The 21,735-nt window shown below is 48.6% G+C and overlaps 1 protein-coding gene across 2 annotated transcripts in view; it reads left to right on the top strand.

The window, feature by feature from the left end:
* SMYD3 (SET and MYND domain containing 3) overlaps positions 1-20,850 on the top strand; it is a 709,956-nt gene extending 689,106 nt beyond the window's left edge. For both annotated transcript variants that reach the window (XM_032317688.1, XM_032317687.1), the window contains 2 exons: positions 4,530-4,638; positions 20,634-20,850. In XM_032317688.1, coding sequence (XP_032173579.1) covers positions 4,530-4,638; positions 20,634-20,735 — 211 coding nt within the window. In that variant the 3' untranslated portion in view covers positions 20,736-20,850. The remainder of the gene's footprint in view (positions 1-4,529; positions 4,639-20,633) is intronic.
* Positions 20,851-21,735: the final 885 nt, after the last annotated feature.

The raw sequence follows: 21,735 nt of genomic DNA, 5'->3' as shown, positions 1-21,735 counted from the left end.
GAATTTACTTTTGCTTTGGGTAGTTTGTAGGAACACGTCACCTTAATCCCTTCAAGGTGTGAGGGATTGGGTCTGTGAGGGCTGGTCTCTTTCTGGTTTACCACTACTACTGTAGCCTTTGGGGGCCACAGATGAAAGCCAAGGATGCTTACCAGGGCTCCTTTTCATCCTTGTTGCACCCTGAGCTCATTTCTGTATGTCCGTTTCTGAGATGGTCAAAACCTCTGCTCAGCTCTTGAGCCCATCTGCCTTTCGAGTCTGCGAAGGGGAAGGTGGCAGCAAATGTACAAATCACCTTCTTGAGCTTCTGTTCTTTCTGCAGTTTTGACTCTTCCAGATCCCTTTGCCTCAGTGGCCTGTAATATCTCCAATTATTTTGTAAATTTTGTCTGACTTTTCTTGTTTTTACCAAGGGGTTTGATGTGAAATAAACTAATCCAACATTGCTGGAGGGAGAAATTCTGCTGAAGAAATTTAAATCAGATCTCAGACATGACATCATTTTATCCATTCATACATTAGCTGGCATCTCGGAAAAATGCGGACATTTCCTTACATGCCGACACTGCCTTTTCAGGTTCAGATTTCCTAGAATTCCCAGAGATGTCTTTTAATGATTGTTTTGTTTGAGGTCAGATGCACAAGGGCTGTATGTGACATCTGGTTGTTGTATGTTTTGAGTCTCTCTTAATCTAGAGTGGTCTCCTCTGCTGCCATCTTTCTCTTTTCATGCCACTGACCTGTTGAACTTGCGCATCAAAGTCCTGTAGAATTTCCCGTATCTCAGATTCAGCTGGTTGCTTCTATTTGATCCTCTATCACTTGTTTTTCCCATGAAATGAAATTTAACTGCGTGGGCTTGATTAAATTCAGTTTTGTTTGTTTAGATAGTACAGAGTGATTCCTGTTGCATGGTATCAGAGAGCACCGGAGGTCTGAATCTTACACTGTAAGGATGCTAACAGTGGTTGGTGGGTTCTGATGGTAACAACGTAATCCATCCATTATAAAACTCTCCATCATTCTTTGATCTGTTTGGTTACTCTGAAGTACAGCTTATAGAGACAAGTTGAGCTCTTCTTTTAATTTCAGTCATGTCTTTGACATCAGTTCTAAAAAAATCATCCTGAACAATCAATGTTTTTTTTCCTACTTTCAATGCCAAAGCTGCTCCCTGTAGTGAAGCAGTGTGATTGGTAATTACATCATGTAGGGAAACCTCAGCGGGGCTGGCAGGGCAGGTCCTGCCACTACCCGAGAGTCTTGAGCTTGAGGCATTCCTCTTTCGAGACTCATAGCCTCCTCGCAGAGTAGGGCAGCAAAATGCAGGTGTTTATGGGTCTTAGTCAAAGCTAGCCTGTGCTATTTTGCTCTGCTTATTTAAGCACATTCCTTTGTAGGCACTTACTCGCCACAGAAAATAAAGGCAGTTTTTCTGTCCTGGGCTCAGCATTCTGGAGTGCATGATCGCTAGCATCGTACCCATGGAAAGGGAATATATAACACCCAACAAGTAGCCCGTGGAATGATTTTGTTCCTGTGTTCTCTGCTTGCATTTCTGTAGCTGGCATTTCTGTTCCTGGGTCCTGCAGTCAGCTCCAGCTCTGCCGGAGCCCGACAAGCCTCTAGACCCTGCCTCATCAGATATTTCTCTTCTGTCCTGTTCACACTGTCCTGCCTGTAGTGCCTCTTCTCAGATTTTCTTTGTCTCCCATTCTGATGAAAATAATCACAGCCCCATTCAGGGGTGCCCAGCTGCAGACGAGCAGAAGTCCAAACTTCGGCTTTGCATTTCTGTCTCTGTGTGGCCTGGCCTGAGGGTGGTGTCCTGTCCCACCTTGTGTTCTGTCTCCTGACCGTCACTTGAGTTGCCCGTGTCCTCCCATGCCCCACGTGCCTGTCCTGGGATCCCATGGCCCCTTCCGGTCAGGACCACCTCAGGCTGTGTGGCTCCAGAAAGGCTCCCCTGGTCACCAAGGGCTCTCCTGCTTCTGGAGCCCCATGTCTGTGCCACAGCAGCCCTCGCACTCCTCTCCGTGTCATGATTTTATCTGCCTCACTTCTGCAGTAGACTGGGTCCCATCCAGGGCAGGGATTCTCCTGGGACTTCTCATTCCTTACCACTCTGGGCTCAGAACACGACCTCTCGTAGGCCCCCCTGCTCCATCCTACTCAGATTCCAGCCTTGGTCCCCGCACTCCTAGGCGCCCCCTTAGTCTTTGACTAAGACCCATTGACTAAGACCCAATGGTCTGAGCCATTTCTGGGTCAGACTCTTCGCTGGCCTTCCTTTTTGGCGGAGCCATGATTGAAGACAGCTGGCAGGCCCTCCTCTGTCCTCATCACGGTCACCCATGTGCCCTCGCTGGGGACCTTCTCCCAGCAGGAGGGAGCTTCCCCGGGGTTGCTCTGGGGGCAACTCCAGCAAGTAATCATGATTGTTATTCCAGATGGCAGCTGGGAGGCTTCTAGAAACAATTCGGGCACACGGTCAGCGCTCGCTGGAGCTGCGACCCTGCTCCGTAAATATTTATGTGGAAGCCCCCCCTGGCAGAGGCGTCACCTCATCCTCTCCCGACTGAACTTCACTTTGTTTTTTTCTTGAATATCTTTAGGCAGCCGGAGCAGGTACCTGTGAGGGAGTAATTACGCGCCACTTTCTCTCCCGGCACAGAACCAAAGGTTTTTCTCTCCTTCTGCTAACCGACATGACAGACACCCATTTAGTGGCATGATTTTTAGTATAAAATTACTTCTTGGCCTTTAAATTTAATTATTCCATATTCATAGCAATAAAATCAAATCCCAAATCCAGGTGTGCTTTTTGAGGAAAGCGTCCGGGGCAATTACCTCCTGATAATGGTGTTCTGTGCTTAAGCCTTTTGTCTGTGGCTCTTAAAATCTCTTCCACACAAGTAGATAATGATGTTCATCTTGTCCGGGGTGAGGGGTGAAGTGACTGATCTCCTGGCCCACTCGAGAGATGAAGAAAAATCCAGGACCCAGGTGTCGCCTTTGTCTCTTTCCTCCCCCTCGCTTCACAGCTCTTTCAAAGCAGCATGGCCGACCTCCCGTCGACTGAAATACCTCCTCTCAAGGACTGCTTCCCACTTTCTGAAGAGCACGAACGAAAGGAGTTTCTGTGTCACCTTTCGTGTGGGGAAGAGTTGAGGTTCGGGGAGAGGCAGCGGCGAGGAGACTGTGTCCACTTACCAGAGGAGATGTGTCTCCTGGTGACTCGCCCTCCTGTCCGTCACACAGTGGAGCTTCACTGTGTGTCCATGAGTTCACAAGTGAGAAGCCCTCAGAGCAGAGCTCGGCACACGGCGAGCCCCATGTGAGTCACGACTCTTAGGGCAGAACCTGTCGTCTCTGGACACGCAGCATTGGAGCATGTGCCCTTGCTCATGCAATCAGTGTGAATGGGCTTCCCTGTTCCCGCCCAGCCAGGCTGGTCCCAACCCTTGGAGGCCAGTTTATATCCTGTTTCCTTCCTCCAGGAAACCATCCTGGTCCAGCCAACTGCCAGTCGCCTCTCTTTCATCAGAGCTCCTACATGATTCTCTCCGTGTAATTCACTTGGTGAGCTGAGCGTGGCCATGCACTCAGGCCTCGTTCGGGCACAAAACGATGCCCTCTCCTGTCCCATTTTCTAACTGTGGAATGGATGTTTGTCTTGTGTCTGGTGGGCTGGTTGGGCCTTGAGGGGAAAGTTCATAGCTAGACATCCCCAGGCCCCAGGAACAATCCCGAACACACAGAGGAGTTCGGTAGACTAAGCTAGATGTTGTGGGGGCAGAGGTACACATTTTATTGAATCTGATATGATAAACTCTCGTTGAATCACACGGAGGTTATATCAGGTCTGGAGCATAGCCCTGAGGTTTTCATTCCTTGCTCTACTTATAGCACTCTCTTCTATTCTGTTATGTGGGGAAGAGGTCAAGCTTTTATTGAGCGACACCTGCATGCAGGACAGCATGGAGAACACAGATAGGGGTCCGGAATAAAAGCTCCGTAATGTAGTGAGATGATAAGTAAATACACAGGACCTGTACGAAAGATGGGCCACGGTGAACTCCAAGGGCTTGGTGGTTAAAAGGAGCGCATGGTGGCATCTCAGTGGGATCTCCATGGGGCGTCATGAACACTTAATTTGTCGACTGAATATGTACTGAGTGGCCATCTTCTGTTCCAGGGCTGTTCTAGGTGCTGGAACCTCATAGGCAAGGCTGGAGGATAAGCTCAGCACCTGATCTCTCCACGTGTCCCCACCCACTCCCCGAGAGAAACGCAGAGATCCACCCTTGTCTCCCTTCTCTCGTGTTGATTAGGGAGACTTTCCAGGCCCGTGATTTCCTTCCTGACACAAAGGACACCGTCCCGTCCTGACTACCCAGCTGACCCTCTCAATAGCTCCCGAACACCCCCAGCCAGGGTCTGCCCCCGACCCTTTCATGGTCTTCTGACTGGACACTGGCCACAAAGATGAGAGCTGCTGACATGGTTTACCCTTCGGTTTCTTCCAGGATTTTCTTCCCCGGAAGCCATCCCGTCCGAGGGGTGCAGGTAATGAAAGTCGGCAAACTACAGTTGCACCAAGGCATGTTCCCCCAGGCGATGAAGAACCTCAGACTGGTGAGTGTGCCAGGACCGTGTGTCCTTCTGCGGGGTGTACTGGGTCCGCCGGTCACTAGGCTGCATTCCTGTGACTTGTAGTGACCCTATGTAGTGCATGTACACACACACACACATGCCCATCATTGTTCAACGTAACGACCAGCTCTGAGAAAATCTGATTTGGGATGTTTGTGGATTTCTGTGGTCTAAATGCATGCACCGTGGCTGATCTCAAACTACCCAGCTCCTAAAATTCATGACAATGTAACAGTCAGGTCTTAATAATGGGCACGAACTGACCTTCGGGACATCACTACACCTGTGCCCTACTCCAGGGGAGCAGGTCACCCTTCCCCGTGCTGCGCCCCCCCCCACACACACAGACCATAGTCCCTAATCTCCGCCTGAGTCTCAGGCCAGCTTCCTGACCACCTGCCCAGAGCCCACCTTTGCAGCCCATACCCCCTTCTAGCCTTCCCTCCCTCTCCCCATGGCCAGCATACACTGAGCCGTGCCCTGCTTCCCAGGACACCTTGAACTTGATCACACTTGGGTCTTTACCAAGACATTTTCTCTACCATAAACGCTCTTCCACCCCCACCCGGGGCCTGGCAGGTTTTCACCCTGTACTCCTGCCAGTGTGCCGACGCTGCCCGCAGAGCCCTGGTCACACACAACAGGCCCTGCTCACAGGGGCTGCAGGCTTGGTTCCAAACCGCTGCCATGAAGCTAGTGTCACAGTTAAGAGAGGCTAGTGAAGTTTTCGGCTTCCCAGCGTCTATGGAAATTATGTTTATATGATATGTCTCGTCTATGAAGTGTGTCACAGAATTATGTTGAAAGAAAAATATATACGTAATTTAAAAATACTTTATTGCTTAAGAATGCTAACTGTTGTCTGAGCTTTCGGGGAGTCATAATATTTTTGTTGCTGGTGGCTGCTGACTGGTCAGGGTGGTGGGCGCTGAAGGTTGGGGTGGCCGTGGCAATTTCTTAAAATCAGACCACAACGAAGTTTGGCTCATCGATGGACGCTTCCTTACATGAGGGATTTCTCTTGAGCATGCGATGCTGCTTGGTAGCATGGGACCCGTGGGAGAAATTCTCCCAGAGCTGAAGTCAGTCCTCTCAAACCCTGCTGCTGTCTTATCAACTTAGTTTATGGGATATTCCAAACCTTGGTTGTCGTTTCAACGATCTTCACAGCATCTCCAGCAGAAGTACATTCCATCTAAGAAACCACTTTCCTTGCGCCTCCATGAGAAGCAACTTTATCCGTTCGGTTCCATCGTGAGGTTGTAGCCCGTCCGTCCTGTCCTTGGGCTCCGCTCCTGATTCTCGTTCTCCTGCTCTTTCCTCCCCGTCTGCAGTGACTTCCTCCCCTGAAGTCTTGAACCCCTCAGAGTCCTCCCTGAGGGTTGCAGTCAACTGCCTCCAAACCCCTGTGAATGTTGATATTTTGACGACTTCCCATGAATCACGGATGTTCATAATGGCATCTAGAGTAGATGAAACAGAAAGGTGAATCCTTTCCAGAAGGCTTTTGGTTTACGTTGCCCAGATCCGTCAGAGGAATCATGCTCTGTGGCAGCTGTAGCCAAATGAAATGTAGTTCTTCAGTATTAAGACTTGAAAGTGCAAATTATTTCATGATCCATGGGCTTAGATGGATGTTGTGTTAGTGGTCATGAAAACAAGCCTAATCTCATTGCCCAGCTCCGTCAGAGCTCTTGGGTGCCCAGGTCCATTATCAAGAGGCCGAAATCTTTTGAAAGGAATCATTTTTTCCCTTAAGTAGTAGGTCAGAGCTTAAAGTCACCAGCTGCCTTAGTGCCTGAGAGTCAGCCTGTCCCTTGAAGGTTTCAAGCCAGGCATTGACGTCTATTCTGTAGCTGTGAAAGTTCTAGATGACCTCTTCTTCCAGTATAAGGCCATTTTGTCTCTATTGAAAGCCTAATGCTCAGTGCAGCCATCTTCATTTATTATCTCGGCTGGATCTTATGGATAACAAGTTCCGTAAGTTAGGTTAGGCTTTGGCTTGAGGGAATGTCGTGGCTGTTTGATCTTCCATCCAGACCGCTGAAACGTCCTCCATAGCAGCGGTAAGGCTGTTTCACTTTCTTACCATTTGTGTGTTCACAGGAATAACACTTGTGTGTTCACAAGAATAACACTTGTGTGTTCACAGGAATAACACTTGTGTGTTCACAGGAATAACACTTGTAACCTCCTTCAAGAACTTTCCCTTTGCGTTCACAGCTTGCCTCACTGTTCGGTGCCTCCGCCGCCATCCCCTCTGCCTCAGTGGAGACACAGCTTCCTCACTCGCCTTAATAATTTCTGGCTTTCGATTTAATCTTCCTTTCACCTGGACACACAGCGGCTGTTAGAAGGGTATTAATTGGCCTGATTTCAGTATCATGTCTCAGGGAACAGGGAGGCCCGAGGAGGGGTGGTGGTGAGTGGCCAGTGGTGGAGCAGTCAGAACACACACCATGTCTATTATGTACGTATTTATTATATGTATCTTATATGGGCTTGGGCCATAGTGCCCCAAAACAATTACTGTTTACATCAAAGATGTGCAGATCGGGGCACCTGGGTGGCTCAGTCGGTTAAGCATCTGCCTTCGGCTCAGGTCAGGACCCCAGGGTCCTGGAATCGAGCCCGTATCAGGCTCCCTGCTCAGCGGGAAGCCTGCTTCTCCCTCTCCCAGTCCCCCACTTGTGTGCCCTCTCTCACTATCTCTCTCTCTCTGTCAAATAAATAAATAAATGAAATCTTTTTTTTAAAAAATCACAGATCACCGTAACAAATATAATAATGACCAAATAGTTGAACCATCACGAGAATCACCAAAATGTGACACAGAGACACAAAGTGCACCAGTGCTGTTGGAAAAATGGTGCCCGTAGACCTGCTTGACACGGGGTTGCCATGAGCCTTCAATTTTTTTTTTTTTTTAAAGCTCGGTATCTGGGAAGCACAGTAACACAGTAAGACGCGGTAGCCCATACTAGGGACACCTGACGCCCAGGAGACCGGGAGGTCTTTGCAGTTGTCTTGGTGACCGGTTCAGTGCTGTACAAAGACCTGACAGGAGGAGGTGTTCGCTGTGGGAGGAAGGCGGGGAGGAGTCAGAGCGGTACATGCGATGGCAGCGCTAAGCGCCGAGAAACTGGGAGAACTGGGTCTGTGTTGGAAGACAAGAAAGATGTTTATTTTCACCCTCTCCGTGAGCCTCCACGCCCCTGGGCTCTCTGCTGCCCCCGCCTCCCCACCCCCGCCGAGCTCCCTCCCACTCAAACCGTGGCTTCCAGATGGAGAGCTGGTGTCCTCACCGGGTCCAGGTGTTGGCGGGTCCCAGGGAGACCCGATGTGTGTGGTTTCACGCGGAGCCCCTGATACTTGAACAGGACCCCCGGGCCACGGGGCCCTCGTCTGCAGATGCGCTGCAGTGGAGAGATCCCAGCCGGCCCTCAGGTTGCTCAGGGAAGGCCCGGGGCTGGCTGGTCCCATGACAGGGGCAGCTACCCACGTGTGGAGGAGAAAAATCACAAATGCCTCAAAGATCCTTAAAAATGAAATTCCCTAGTGCTGGTTTTTTGCCTTTTTTTTTTTTTTTTTAAATGATAGCCATGTTCCCTTTCCTGATCTTTTGTTGACATAAGCCTGTGGTCACCAGGAAGAACACTGAGATTCCTGAAGGCACACGGCTCATCCTGTTCTTACCTTGTCCGACGGCTCTTCCCAGACGGGGAGGAACGCCTCGCCATCTCTCGCAGTCTCCGGGAACACGTCCCTTTACTGGCCCGGCTAATAACTGGCCTCTGGTCGAATCCGTGAGGCAGAAGATACTTCCTGGGAGGGTCAGCCGTGAGAACGTTTTGACAAAAGTAATGTGGGGGAAATGTCTCAAGTGCATCGTGTATCCAACCCAGGGTCACCTGCAAGTTGTTTCATTAGAGCTCAAATTAATCCTTTCTATTTCTGTAGGACTAGAAAACACTAATACTGCTCATATGTAGGGGTGCCCGGGGGCTCAGTCCATTAAGGGTCCCGACTCTTGGTTTCGGCTCAGGTCGTGATCTCAGGGTCCTGAGATCGCGGCCTGCGCCAGGTCAGAGCGGAGTCTGCTCCAGATTCTCTGTCCCTCTCCTCTGCCCTTCTCCCCTCTTTCTCTAAAACAAATAAATAAATCTTTTAAAAAATTACTGCTCCTTACTTCTCTGGTTCCCACGACAGAGGAGGTCACTGGGGCAGATGGTTTTGTTCCCTTTTGAAAGATGAAGGAGCTGGTGCGTGGAGACATTCTAGAGTCTGTCCAAAGTCATCCTTTGGGTGAGGCAGAGCCTGGACTAGTGTGTTCCATTTAATTCAAATTAATTCAATTTAATGTGTGGATTAAATTCTTTCTTTGTCCTTCCAGTGCAGTGGGGGAGGCAGACATGCAAACAGGACATTAAAGCGCAGCTGGAATCCCGGGCTCTGTGCTCTCCCTGCACTCTGGCCCGGTTAGGCAGATGGACTCGCTGGTGGGACTGAGCGTGCAGAAATCCCTGCGGGTCTGCTGAGTCCCTGATGTCAGCTGAGTGGAGAGTTAGGTCGCCTCATTCCTTGCGTGAGGCATTATCGCCTCTGTGTGCACACAACTCTTGGAAGAAGCATCAGCTGCAAAGGCAGGAAGGCAGACAGATACCTAGAAGACGATTTACAGGATCGCGTGGGCTGGGTGGATGCTGAAGCCATCCCCGCCTGCCTCACGGCCCTCTTTCTGGGCCCATTCCATGCTGCCTTCTTCACGTTCTTCTAGCGATGTTACCTCACCTCCAGAAGCTTCCTTTGTTAACTCTTTTAGCACCTCCTCCTCCTGGTACCGAAGGGAGGGCCCAGCATGGACCCTGACCACTGCCAATGGAAGATTCTCGGAGCAGCATCTGCCAGGTTGCCCCGAGGCCTGGGGCTAAAGCGTGGCCTGACCCCACGCGTCCTGTTTGGCTCTGGAAGTCGCTGAGGCTCTTGCCACGTTTTGATTATCAACCGAAATGCCCGTCCATGTTGCCCGGCGGGGAGAGCCCTCAGGTTTAGAGTGACAAGGGTCACGCAAGAGTCCCATGACTCTGAATCCCTCTGAATAGAATTTTCTTTCTTTTACAATGAAGATAATCCCTACCCAGTAGAGTGGTTTGGAGAAGCAAATGAGGTAGCGTGTGAGGAGATTTTGCCAAGGCCCAAGGATTCTGAGACTCTAAAGGATTTCTCTTGTTCTAGGAATCATTGTTCTGATGGTTTTTCCACCCTCTGGTCCCTTCCACACTTGGGTTTGTAGTTTGGGGTGATACGGCGTGTCCCCTGTTGAACAATTATGTTCTGTAACGTCTTCCCAGCGTTTCACATGGCATGTTCTCTCTCTCCTGGCGCCACCTAACAGATACACGTGCCCCAAACACAGCAAAATCTACTGAGCACGTGCTTGAATGAATGGAGTTTTTAATGAATGGAGATCTTTAAAAAGCTCTTCCCTGGTCCTGTCCTTTCAGCTAATACGTAAATGTAATGTGTCTATGGCTGGTGGACAGATCCTGGCTAGACCTTAGCTGAGCATGACTAGCAGAGCGAGGCTTCGATCGCGCCCGTTCCAGTGTGTGGCGAGGGTTTTCTGATCCAACAAGCAGTCCTGGGACACCAGCTAGGTGTGCTGTAATTCCATTCAGTTTTGATACCTTCCACTCAGAGATAGCATCAGATGCCGCCAGTTAAGGGCTAATAATAATAATAATAATAGGAATAATGGCACTGTCTGGGGACACAGGCTTCCACCCTCTCTCAGAGCTTACCAGTCTTCCCAGATCTCCACGTGTTCACCAACCTGGAAGCTCTTTAAACCCCAAACCTTTAAGGTTTTCATAGAGGCTCCATTACCCAGGTATGATTGATTGAGTCATTGGCCTTTGGGGATTGATTCGGCCTCTAACTCCTCTTTGTTCCTCAGAGGTCAATCACGCATGTGGTTGGTTTTTCTGGTAACCAAACCCATTCCGCCAGGTGCTTTCCGAGTTATTAACATAACAAGAGACACTTTTATTGCTTGCTGCACTTAGGAACTTCCAAGGGTTCTAGAAGCTCTGTGTCAGAAACTAGGATGAAGACCAAAGATACATCTGTCTTGTTACAAATTATGATGTCAAACAGAGGGCCAGGCGGGACATGGCCATCATCACATACAGGGCCAGGCAGGACATGACCACTGCTTTGCAAGCCCACAGGACCTGGGAGCCTAAGAGCAGGCTGGTTTCATTCTGCAGAAAGCCTCTCTTCCTGAGTTTTCTTAGGGCTCAGGTATTCCGAGAGGGAAAAGGGAAGATCTGTTCTCTGCCTTTTGATACTGATGTTTTCTTAGATATTCTTTACTAGAGACTCTGAAAATAATAGGGTGAAAGAACTTGAAAAGGGTTTCAAAGGCTGATTTTGGAGCAGGAGTGAGAAAGGCTTCAGAAGCAGAAATTGGTTGCAGATCCCATTAGGCCAGCCTCCTCCGGAGAAGGGATCCACTTAGCCCACCGCTGGCTTGGTTTAGGCTTTCATCTCCACTGGGCTCTGCTGAAATGCTTCTGACTGCTGCCACAGGCCAGTCCTGGGGTCCCTGTGCAGTGTTTCTCTCCTCCTTTCTCTAATCTGTTTTCATTCCTTTCCATTCATTTCTTGGAAGAATTTTGTTAGCCACTAACTTGACTTCTTGGAGCTCGTGGGCAACCCTCTTGGTCTGGGCTGTCTCATCAGTGAACCTGTTTGTTTCCTGGGAGCTCTGGGAGCTGACTCCCTCACCCTGGGCTAAGCAGGCCAAGCTGAAGCAGCTTGGAAAACACCAGACTTCTTCCCCTTCAGTAATCATTTTTTATTTAGACGTAAATTGTTTACATTACACTGTCATGTTCCTTTCCCTTTTCATTTCATTTTGATGACGCATTTTACATTTTGAGGATCTTTTTTAGCTTTTGTTGGGCCTGAGCAGGGGGTGCAGGCCACAAGCCCTGGACGTTTCTCTCATTCAGACACATCCAGGGAAAGCTCAAAGCACAACCATATGGGTCTCTTTCTACTCCAGCTTACCCCCTAAATTTAAGGCCCCCCAAATGGCTGATTTAAAACATATGGTTCTGTGATTCCCATTCCTTCGTCTGCTACAATGATTCTTAACCTCTTTGATCACATGCTTATTTTTGAATCGGATAAGAGCCACTGACTCACTAGAGAAAAATGTACATACACCCAACACTGGGTGGGGACGGGGGATTCAGGGACTCCCTAAAGCCTCTCCTTGGACTCTGTAAGTCTCCCTGGCCTCTGGATTAAACAGCTTTCTTCTAAATGTGTAATGTCACACCGTAGCCTGGGAGCAGGTGGGGTGGAGAGAGAGAGGACAGAATACAGCAGGGCGTGTTGCACCATAATCATCAGGCATGTCTTGTAAGAGTTATTTGAATGCCCCAGATTCTGATACATATGAATGCCCCCTACGAATCTCCAAATAGAGAATATTAGTATCAAGTATGTTTCTGAACCAAAAAAGAAGTTAAGTAACAGAATGGTCAGTAAAATGAAAGCATAGTGATTATGTCCTATTAAAGGAAACAAACAGAAATTTACCTGCCGGAAAGTGGAAGTCCAGTACGAGTAAGAAGCCAAGTGGGGAATCTGGACTTTTATCTCCACCTGGCATAAAAGGTATTTTCTCCCAATTATTGCCTCTTCCTTCTCCTACTGGGGTACTGTCAGAGAAAGCCAGCTAAAACAGGAGGTTTAAGTAAAATTCAGAATCTCAACCAAATATACAGAATGTCCAGATTTCAACTGCAAATCACTTGTCTTACCAAGAACCAGGAAGATCTCAATCTTAATGGGCGGCGGGGGGGGGGGGGGGTGTTGGGGGCGGAGAGAATCCACAGATCCTGACAGAGGTTTTAAAGCAGCCATTACAAAAATGCTTCAGTGAGCAATTATGAACACCCTCCAAACAAATGAAAAAAATAAGAAAGTCTCAGTAATAAGATAGAAAATATAAAGAAGATGTAGGAGCTTGGGTCATGATCCCGGGGTCCTGGGATCGAGCCCTGAGTCAGGCTCTCTGCTCAGCGGCAAGTCTGCTTCTCCCTCTTCTCTCTCTCTCACCTCTCTTGCGCTCTCTCTCAAATAATTTTTTAAAAAATCTTTGAAAACAAGAAAATATAAAGAAGATACAAATAGAAATTTAAGAATTGGTAAATACAGTTACCAAAGTAAACAGACTGGTGCTTTACAACAGAATGGAGAGGTCCAAGAAATGAGTTAGTGAACTTGAAGATAGAACAATAGAAGTAGGTTCTCAATCTTGAAAAACAGAGGAAACGACTGAATAAAAGGTAAAATGGAACAGAATTCCAGGGACCCATGGGACCAGTAACAAAGAGGCAACATTGGGAGCCCCAGAAGGAAGAAAAAAGAAGGCAAGGGGGAAAGAGTACATGAAGAGATAATGGTGGAAGCATTCGAATTGGAAAGAAAGAAACAAAATTATCTCTGTTCACAGAGAACATGATACTATATGGAGAAACCTCTAAACATTCCACAAAAATAACCCATTAAAACTAACAAATTCAACAAAGTAGCAGGATATAAAATCAACATGCAAAAGTCAGTTGTGTTCTTATATGACAATCCAGAAAGGAAATTAAGGAAACATTTCCATTTATAGTAGCATTTAATAGAATAAAATACTTGAGAATTAACAATGGAGGTGAAAGGATTATATACTGAAAACTATAAAACATTGCTGAAAAAATTGAAGACCTAAGTAAGTAAAATAACATTCTTTGTTTTTGATTGGAGGACTGAACATTGTTAGATGCCAGTATTACTCAAGGCCATTCATAGAATGAGTCCAACCTCTATCAAAATCCCAATGATTTTTTTCCCTAGGAATAGAAAACTCTATCCTAAAATTCATGTGAAACTTCAGAGACCGCCAAGAGACAAAACAGTCTTGAGAAAGAAGAAAAAAGTGGAAGGTTCACACCTCCTGATTTCAAAATTTACTACAAAGCTTACAGTAATCAGAAGAATGTGATACCAGCAAAATGATGGCCATATAGACCAATGGAAAAGGATAGTTAGCCCAGAAGCAAATTGTCACATGTATGTTCAAGTGATTTTTGACCAGAGTACCAAGACCACTTAATGGGAAAAGGACCGTCTCTTCATCAAATGATGTTGGGAAAACTGGATATCCATGTGCAGAAGAATGAAGTTGGATTCCTGCTAATACTGTTTTTAAAAAGTAATTCAAGGGATGCCTGGGTGGCTCAGTTGGTTAGGCAGCTGCCTTCGGCTCAGGTCATGATCCCAGCGACCTGGGATCGAGTCCCACATCGGGCTACTTGCTCGGCGGGGAGCCTGCTTCTCCCTCTGCCTGCCATTCTGTCTGCCTGTGCTCGCTCTCTCCCCACCCCCCTCTGATAAATAAATAAAATCTTTTTTTTTTTTTAAAAGGTAATTCAAAATGGAGCAAATACCTAAATATAAAAACGGAAACTATAAGACTCTTAGAGGAACACATAGAGGAAAAATTTCATGACATTGGATTTAGCAATTTCTTGTATATGACACCCAAGGCACAGGCAACAAAAGACAAAATAAACAAACTGGAGGGCTTTGGAATTTAAAACTTTTATGTATGAAAGGGCACAATCAACAGCAAAAAGGCAACCCACAGAATAAGACATTTGTCCAAATCATGTATCTAATAAGGGATTGATATCCAAGAAAACAGCCCAATTAAAAAGTGGGCAAAGGGGGCGCCTGGGTGGCTCAGTCACCTGAGTGACTCTTGACTTCGGCTCAGGTTGTGATCTCAGGGTCATGAAATTGAGCCCAATGTCAGGCTCCGTACTCGGTGTGGGATCTGCTTGGGATTCTCTCTCCCTCTCCCTCTACCCCTCCCCATGATCACTCTAAATAAATAGATAAATAAGTAAATCTTTAAAAAGTGGGCAAGGACTCAATGAGACATTTCTTCAAAGAAGATAGATGGCCAAAAAAACAGATGAAAAGATGCTTCTCCAAAAAAGAAAAAATTTATGGTAGCTCTCAAAAAAAAAAAAAAAAATTATAAAACCCTCCACCCAATAATAGCAGAATACATTCAAGTGCCTGCAGATCATATACGACCACATGCTGGGCCATAAATAAGTCTCAGGGAGGATAAAAGGATTCCAGTGGCCCAGAGTAAATTCTCTGACCACGTAGAATTAAATTAGAAATCAGTAACACGGTAATTGGAGCAAAGCCAAATCCACTCCACTGTCTTCTTTCCGGGACTTGGTTTGCCCCTAGAATTAATCTAGTGCAGTCTCTTCCTTATTTAATTAAGGAAACTGAGGCACAGGGAGGTGACATGACTTCTTCAGGGTCTCTCAGGTGCTTGATACATACTCATTGGATTGATTAGTTAAATCTGGCAACACAGAGCAGTCCTTTTATTACCAGTGGGAGGCTCAGTCCTGAGCTCACCACCTCTGTAACCCTCCGGAGGTCCCTTGGGCTGTGCTGGTGCTTTTCTCCCCTGGACACCCAGTGCCTCACAGCTCCCTTGATCACAGACTGTCCTGCTCCAGTTCTTTCTCCTTCTTGTGCCAGAGCTCTTCCCCGGGGAGGGCCAAGTCTTACTCATTAGAGCTGCTTAGACAATATTTAGTGAATGAATGGAGCCACGTTTTCAGTAAGTCTCGCCTCCTGGTGGAGTGGGGATGAGGTGGGCGGACCGGTCCTTCCCGTGGATCCTAGTTATTGAAGGTGTAGATCAGAGAAAAGCCAGCAGGGGCGCTGCTGAGCTGAGGCGTGTCATCAAAGGTGCTGGACTCTTCTGCTGCCCATTGGAAAGAGCTCTTGTTCTGGAACTACTGGATGTGTTGCTGGTCCGGCTTCTTACATTTCCTACTTCGGATGCCTTAGACCAATTCCCCTCCCCTTTCCCTGCTCAGCTTTCAACCTGAGACGTGCAGAGTAAGAAAACTTGCCTTTTTTCCCTCTTGCAGTGTGATTCCAGAGGTTCTTATCAGGCATCCATTTCTTTTCCCTCTGATTTTATATCCATATTTAAATCATGCTTGGGGAAGTCATTTATTGGATTCCCTCAGGCTCAGGGTAGAGAGTATATGAGATCCTTGATAAGCTTAATATATTTGTATTAAAAATTAATAAGCAAGCTATTGTTTGCAGCATTAACTCATAATTTGATTTAATGTATTTAATATAAGACCACAATTTTAAAATTACTCAAAAAGATGTGATAAGACTGCCATCAGTCCTGGGACCCTGTCTTTATCCCAGAATGAACCACGCCGATCACGCAGCAGACAGGGAGTGCTGCTGTCTCCTGGTTGACATTTCGAGGCAGTACCCGTGTAGCGGTCCCCTCGGAGGCTTCAGATGTGTCCTCGGCGGAAGATGATGTGGAGGCTCTTTTTAAATGCTACTATTGAAAAAAATAAAGTATAATGGGAAGAGATAAGCTTTTCCCAGTGTGAGCCGGCTTCAAGTTTCTGTTTCCCTAATCTGTTTTACATACTGCTGCAGGAGATGAAACCCAGATTGTCCTTTCTGGTGTGTACATGTGGGGAGGGGGGGTAGGAGGGTCTGAGCGAGGGGAGCCACAGAGCTACAGGAAACCATTGCTCTGCTTGGTCAGGGGTTTACTGTAACTTTATTTTGGAGGGGAAAGCCCTCTTCTTCTTCCCATTGGGCTGAAGGGTTGCGGCCCCCCATGGAGAGCCATGCCTACAGCCACGGGGCGCTCTCGCCCTGCATCACTGAGAACCGGTACCCCAGCTCACCTGTCCGCGCGCTTGACGCCCAAGACGAGGACCACATGTGCTCCATCAGCAGGGCTGAGTTTCCACTCCCCTCCTGTCTCTTCACCCCCCGGAGTGACACGTCACTCACACACATACGGAAGACGGTCGCTGCCAGGCTTTGCACAGTACCGAATCCTACTTCTTTCTTTGGTTTCTCTCCCGTTCTCTTCTGCTCCATCCATCACTTATAAAATGATCAAGTCTGCTTGTTAATTGTATCTATATTTAGTTTCACCTTCTAGATGAATGATGTCAGTGTTTTTTCAGTTTCTTCAAGTCGGTCCTCTCGCCCAGCTCTACCCTCTGGGTCCTCTCTGCTTCTCGCCACCCCCGTGGATAAAATCTACTAATCTTAGTGTCTCGGATCTTGTACGTTGATGCTCAGGGGTCACCCCCTGCCCCCGCCGTTGCTTCCAAGGCTGCATTCACCACCAAATAAAGAGAACACAGAGCACCATCAAAGCATCTTGACTAGGAGGACCCTGCGATCCCTCTGGGTGTCTCAGAAGCCACGTCTAGGTTTAGGGGAGCCCTGGGTTTAGTCCTGAAGAGTCCACGTTCACCCCGCACCAACCTCTCAGACCACACTGTGAGGGCTTTGGACCCCATAGCCCTTGTGGCCCCTCTGTAAGGGAGCAGGTGTGGAGGTGTGGGAGTGAGGCTGGAGACCGCTGCGCACTTCCCCTTCCTGCCTGTGGCTCCGTAATTCCAGAAGCCTCCTGCAGAGGCTCAGGCTCTGTCTTGCTGTAAGACAAGCAGGAAAATTCTGGATCTGCCACAATTTACTTCAGCTCTTGAGGAGGAGACCCGATTTCTAAAGTAGAAGAAAGTGAAACTTCTAACTGGAAAAAAAGGCCGGAAGGAAGGAAGATTGGAGACTGCACTATGTTTAAACACGTGCAAAGCAACCTCCCCTCGACAGAGCGCTAGGACAAAGACATTTGTCATTTGACGCCTGAGTCAAATGTACAGAACATCCGTGAGGGAAGGAACCTGGAGAAATATGGCCAGGAGCGCCCAGGAAGCTGGTGTGGGGGGCGGCGGTCCTGGGCAACAGGACCAGCCCACGATCCAGCAAGGGGGTCCCCAAGAGGGACAGGATGGAGGCGAGCTCTCCCAGGTCAGGCCTGACCTGTTTCCAGACTTCCTGTGTGTGGGGCCCGGTGGAGGGTTATTTTCCTTTATGCAAAGACGGTTGCAGGCTGCACTTGCAGCCCATTCATCTTCCTCCGCCGGATCCCAGAGACGTTGGGCCCTCTGCTGAGTAGAAGGGAGGAGAACGTCCAAGCGAGCTTTCAAGTAGGAGGATTTCCCGCGAAGGACTCAAAGCAGCTCTCTGATCTCCGGCCATCTGCTTTCAAACAGCGCTGCGCCTCAGACCATCAGGTGTCTAGACCCTCTGAGCACCCAGAGTCGCGCCCCAGGTGGGAGGCGGGAGGGCATGAAACAGGGCCCGTTTGTTCCCAGACTGGATCCTACCTTTGTTTTTGATCTTCTGTCCCGAGGGACCTCATGGAGCTGGCTCCCTGCAGGGTGGCGGACCACGCCCCCCCACCCCCCTGCCTCGGATGTCCTTGCCGACACCGTACACCCACGGGACCGACCCGCTCAAGTTCATCCGAACCTTCAGGGTTTGCCAGCTGGGATGTCCCCAGGGTTTGGGCCTGCCTGTCTGCAGGTCACATCTGGACTCCATGCACGCTGCTGCTCTCTGCTAGGCGGAGAGCAGAGCCTGAGCTGGCCCAGCTTCCTCTCCCTTTCTCTCCTCTCCCTCTCTCTCTCTCTCTCAGCAGCTACAGCCAGACCCTCTGCCTGCCTGTTGGCCTTCCGTCCAGCCTACAGAGGACTTTTTTAAAGAGGCAGGAGAAAGGCAAGGAAAGCAGTCCTGGGTCTGACCACTTAGCGGCCCTGGGTTTCCTCCCTGCGGAATGCAGGGCTCTGAGATGTGACCACGTGGCTTTCCAGCTCCGCCGTCTCTGGCTGCAAAGCTCTTCCTACCCAGGAGTCCCTAGGAATTGAGCTTAAGCAAATATTCTGCAAAGGCAAAATATATTATAGATTGGAAGAGCTACAGTATGTCATTTTTTGTTGTTGTTGTTAAAAATCGGAAGTGATCTACATTTCTGAGAGTAGCTTAGTGAATGAATGAGGGTCTGTAAACATGATGGGATTAATTGTACATGACCATTAAAGTGGTAATTATGCTGGCTGTAAATTAACATTGAATAATAGAAAGTGGCTCTTGTTTGTTGAGAGCTACGGTGTCAGTCCTTCTCAGCCCCAAGAGCACGTTTTGTGAATCACACGGGTGAGGTCTGGGCATTGGGGTCTCTTTCGAGGCTCCCTGGTTGATAGTACTGCACACCCAAGGCCAAGAGCCTGCGTGCCAGCAACTTCTCTGGGTGGGTACTTAACGACCACCAAGCCTTGTCTTTGCACGTCCACGTTGAGACGGGGGCTCCGTGCTCCCTTCCTGCTCGCCCCCTAGTGGGCAGTGCGGGTGACACTGTTTGTTTCTAATTGACTGACTGCAAAAGTACCATCGCCCTGTAACAAGCCATCCCCAAACTTACCAGAGTAGAACAACCGCTGCTTTATGAGACCCGCAGATCCTTTGGGCTAGGAATTCCTACATCACCATAGGAATCTCTTGCCTCTTTCCTGCAATGTCTTGGGTTTCAGCTGGAAAGACTGCAATCTGGCTACCTTCCTGCTAGCAGCTGGAGTCATTCCGGATGCCTTATGTGTGTGTGTGTGTGTGTGTGTGTGTGTGTGTGTGTGTGTTTTAAGTCATCTCTGCACCCAGCATGGGGCTCACAGTCATGACCCTGAGACCAAGGATCGCGTGCTCTTCTGACTGAGCCGGCCAGGGGCCCCCGGACGCGTCTTTATGCGTATGTGTGGTGTGGAGGCCAGGATGATGGGGAAGATGCACTCCGTGGGGGCCGTCGGCCAGAGCCCTGCGACTGGCCTCTCCGTGGCTGGGGCTTCTCAGCACGGAAACTCACAGCTCCGGGAGCAAACATGATTGTAAGCAAGACCTTCCTAGCCTCGTCTTGGAAGTCAGTCACGCTCCTTACACTGTCCTCTGGTTATTGAAGTGGTCGCAGGCCCACCCAGATTTCAGGAATGTTAAGGAGGCAGGACTGAGAGGACTTCGTGACAGACAACGGAACGTGGCAAGTGAAGGAAGCAGTTGTCCGAATGCTTTTGCTTCATGTCCTGGGACATGAGAAGAAGACACAGAAACACGCAGCTCGCCATCCCAGCGCAGGAAGAGGAGCGCTAAATGCTTCACACAAAAACGAGATCTTGAAGTGGTGGCAATGTGGTGTTTCATCTTTGATATTAATCGTTTTTAGTAGCTCTTCTCAAACCTAAGTCCCCACCGAACCTCTTCACCGACAACCCCTGAAGATCCTGGTTGGAAACCACACCCCCGCGGGACTCAGGTCTTAAGCACGTTCTCCAGACACCCCGTGAAAAATTCACCCTGTCCCTTCCTGTGTGGCTTGGGGAAGCACAGTGCTGCTCTCGCTGTGGACTGCATGGTTCACCCCACTAGGATCACGGGATCAAGATGAGCAGGCAAGAGGCCCATCAAGATGTTGCCGGGTGGACCAGGGAGCCCCCCACCACCCCGAACCGGAGGCCTCCACCCAGCCCATCCCCAGGGTGTGGCCAAAAGCTCTTGGTCTCATTGCGAGAAAGAATTCAAGGACAGACCAGACCCAGCGGTTGAGTGGTGCAAGTAGGTAAGTTTACGAAAGCGAGTGTAGACTCCTGAGACTCGAGCAGGTGAGCTCCAGGGAGAGCTGCTTGCACGGGGGTGTGGGCCTCTATCTTACGACAGTTCTTACCTCCAGGAGAGGATTTCTTGGGAGCAGCCTTTCTTGACTTTCCTCCCTTACTTGGTCAGGGTTTCCAGCCTTCTTTGTCTCGGGCCTGTCTGGTTTGAGCTAGCTTCTTGTGGCTCCATTTTGGACTATTGCCAAGAGGGGTCTCAACCACCACCCCTCCCCCATAGCCGCCCCTGACTCCCCCTTGGCAGGCCTCCAGGCATCCTATTAAAACCTAACTCACTGCCTCCTCTAACATAATCTATCTTCTTTCTTTCCCCTGTAGGCTTTTGATATTATGAGAGTGACCCACGGCAGAGAGCACAGCCTGATTGAAGATTTGATCCTGCTTTTAGAAGAATGTGACGCCAACATAAGAGCATCCTAAGGGCTCTGGCAGAGGGAAGGGCAGCTTCTGCCCATACCGGATGCCTCACAGAGCTCACACACCCCACGCTGCCGTGTGAGCCTCCCTCCTGGCAGTGCAGTTCTCTGTTCATGTGGGTAAACAAAGGCAGACATACATTGTGCAAATCACAAGAAGCGTTAGCTGTAGAGAAGCACAATTACAATAAATATAAAAAATGTCGTTGAAAATGCCATCTGGTAACCGTTGCTTCCTCACTGGTGACTTCAGTGTTGAGGAGCTCAACATTCTCCAGGGGAAGGATAGAGAGTTCTATTAGAAGCATGATAGTACAAGCTGTAACTTTCTCTTTGCACATCTGTGGGGATAATTGGATTAAAAATCAGTGTTTTCTCAAGCAAAAGCTTATTGTCTGTTTTGTCAAGAAAGCAGAGTTTCGGATGTTTTCTTTACTTAATATAGTAAGTGACACGCATATTCCTTATTTACTCCCCAATACATCTCTAATACAAAAGTGGTGTTCCGCATCCTAGAAAGAAGTCATTTTAGGTGTTACTAGAAAAGCACTGACGTCTTAATGGAAAAGAAAAAAAAAGTCTCAAGTGTCTCATGGCTCTTTGTGTAACTCTTCTGCGCGTTTTGTACCATTTTGTACATGTCACGCTTTTTCTTTTCTTGGAGTCTTTTCCGTTATCCTTATATCTGCGGCTTGGCCCTGTGACGTGCGCACCCCAAAGCTCCGTTATCCTAGATCCCAGCTCAAAACAGATGTTTTTGTTTCTTTTTCCTGTCTACCTGCTTTTCTACCTTTCTGTGCTATTCAAATTTGGGGAAACTTCCTCTGGGGGGAGTAAAGGGGGTGATTTCTTCTATGGCTCCGTGACCCTGTGAGCAGTTTTGTCCCTCCTATGTGGATGGGCTCGGGCAATACTTAGGTAATGAGGGAGGCTCCAGCCACCCCCGCCTTATTTTACAAGCAAGGAAAGGAGGTACTTACTAGGTGTGGCGTCCTGTTCCCCAG

The sequence above is a fragment of the Mustela erminea genome, chromosome 17, assembly GCF_009829155.1.
Source record: "Mustela erminea isolate mMusErm1 chromosome 17, mMusErm1.Pri, whole genome shotgun sequence".
Taxonomy (NCBI): domain Eukaryota; kingdom Metazoa; phylum Chordata; class Mammalia; order Carnivora; family Mustelidae; genus Mustela; species Mustela erminea.
The sequence above is the reverse complement of the archived record's forward strand: the minus strand, read 5'-3'. Positions and strand labels throughout refer to the sequence as shown.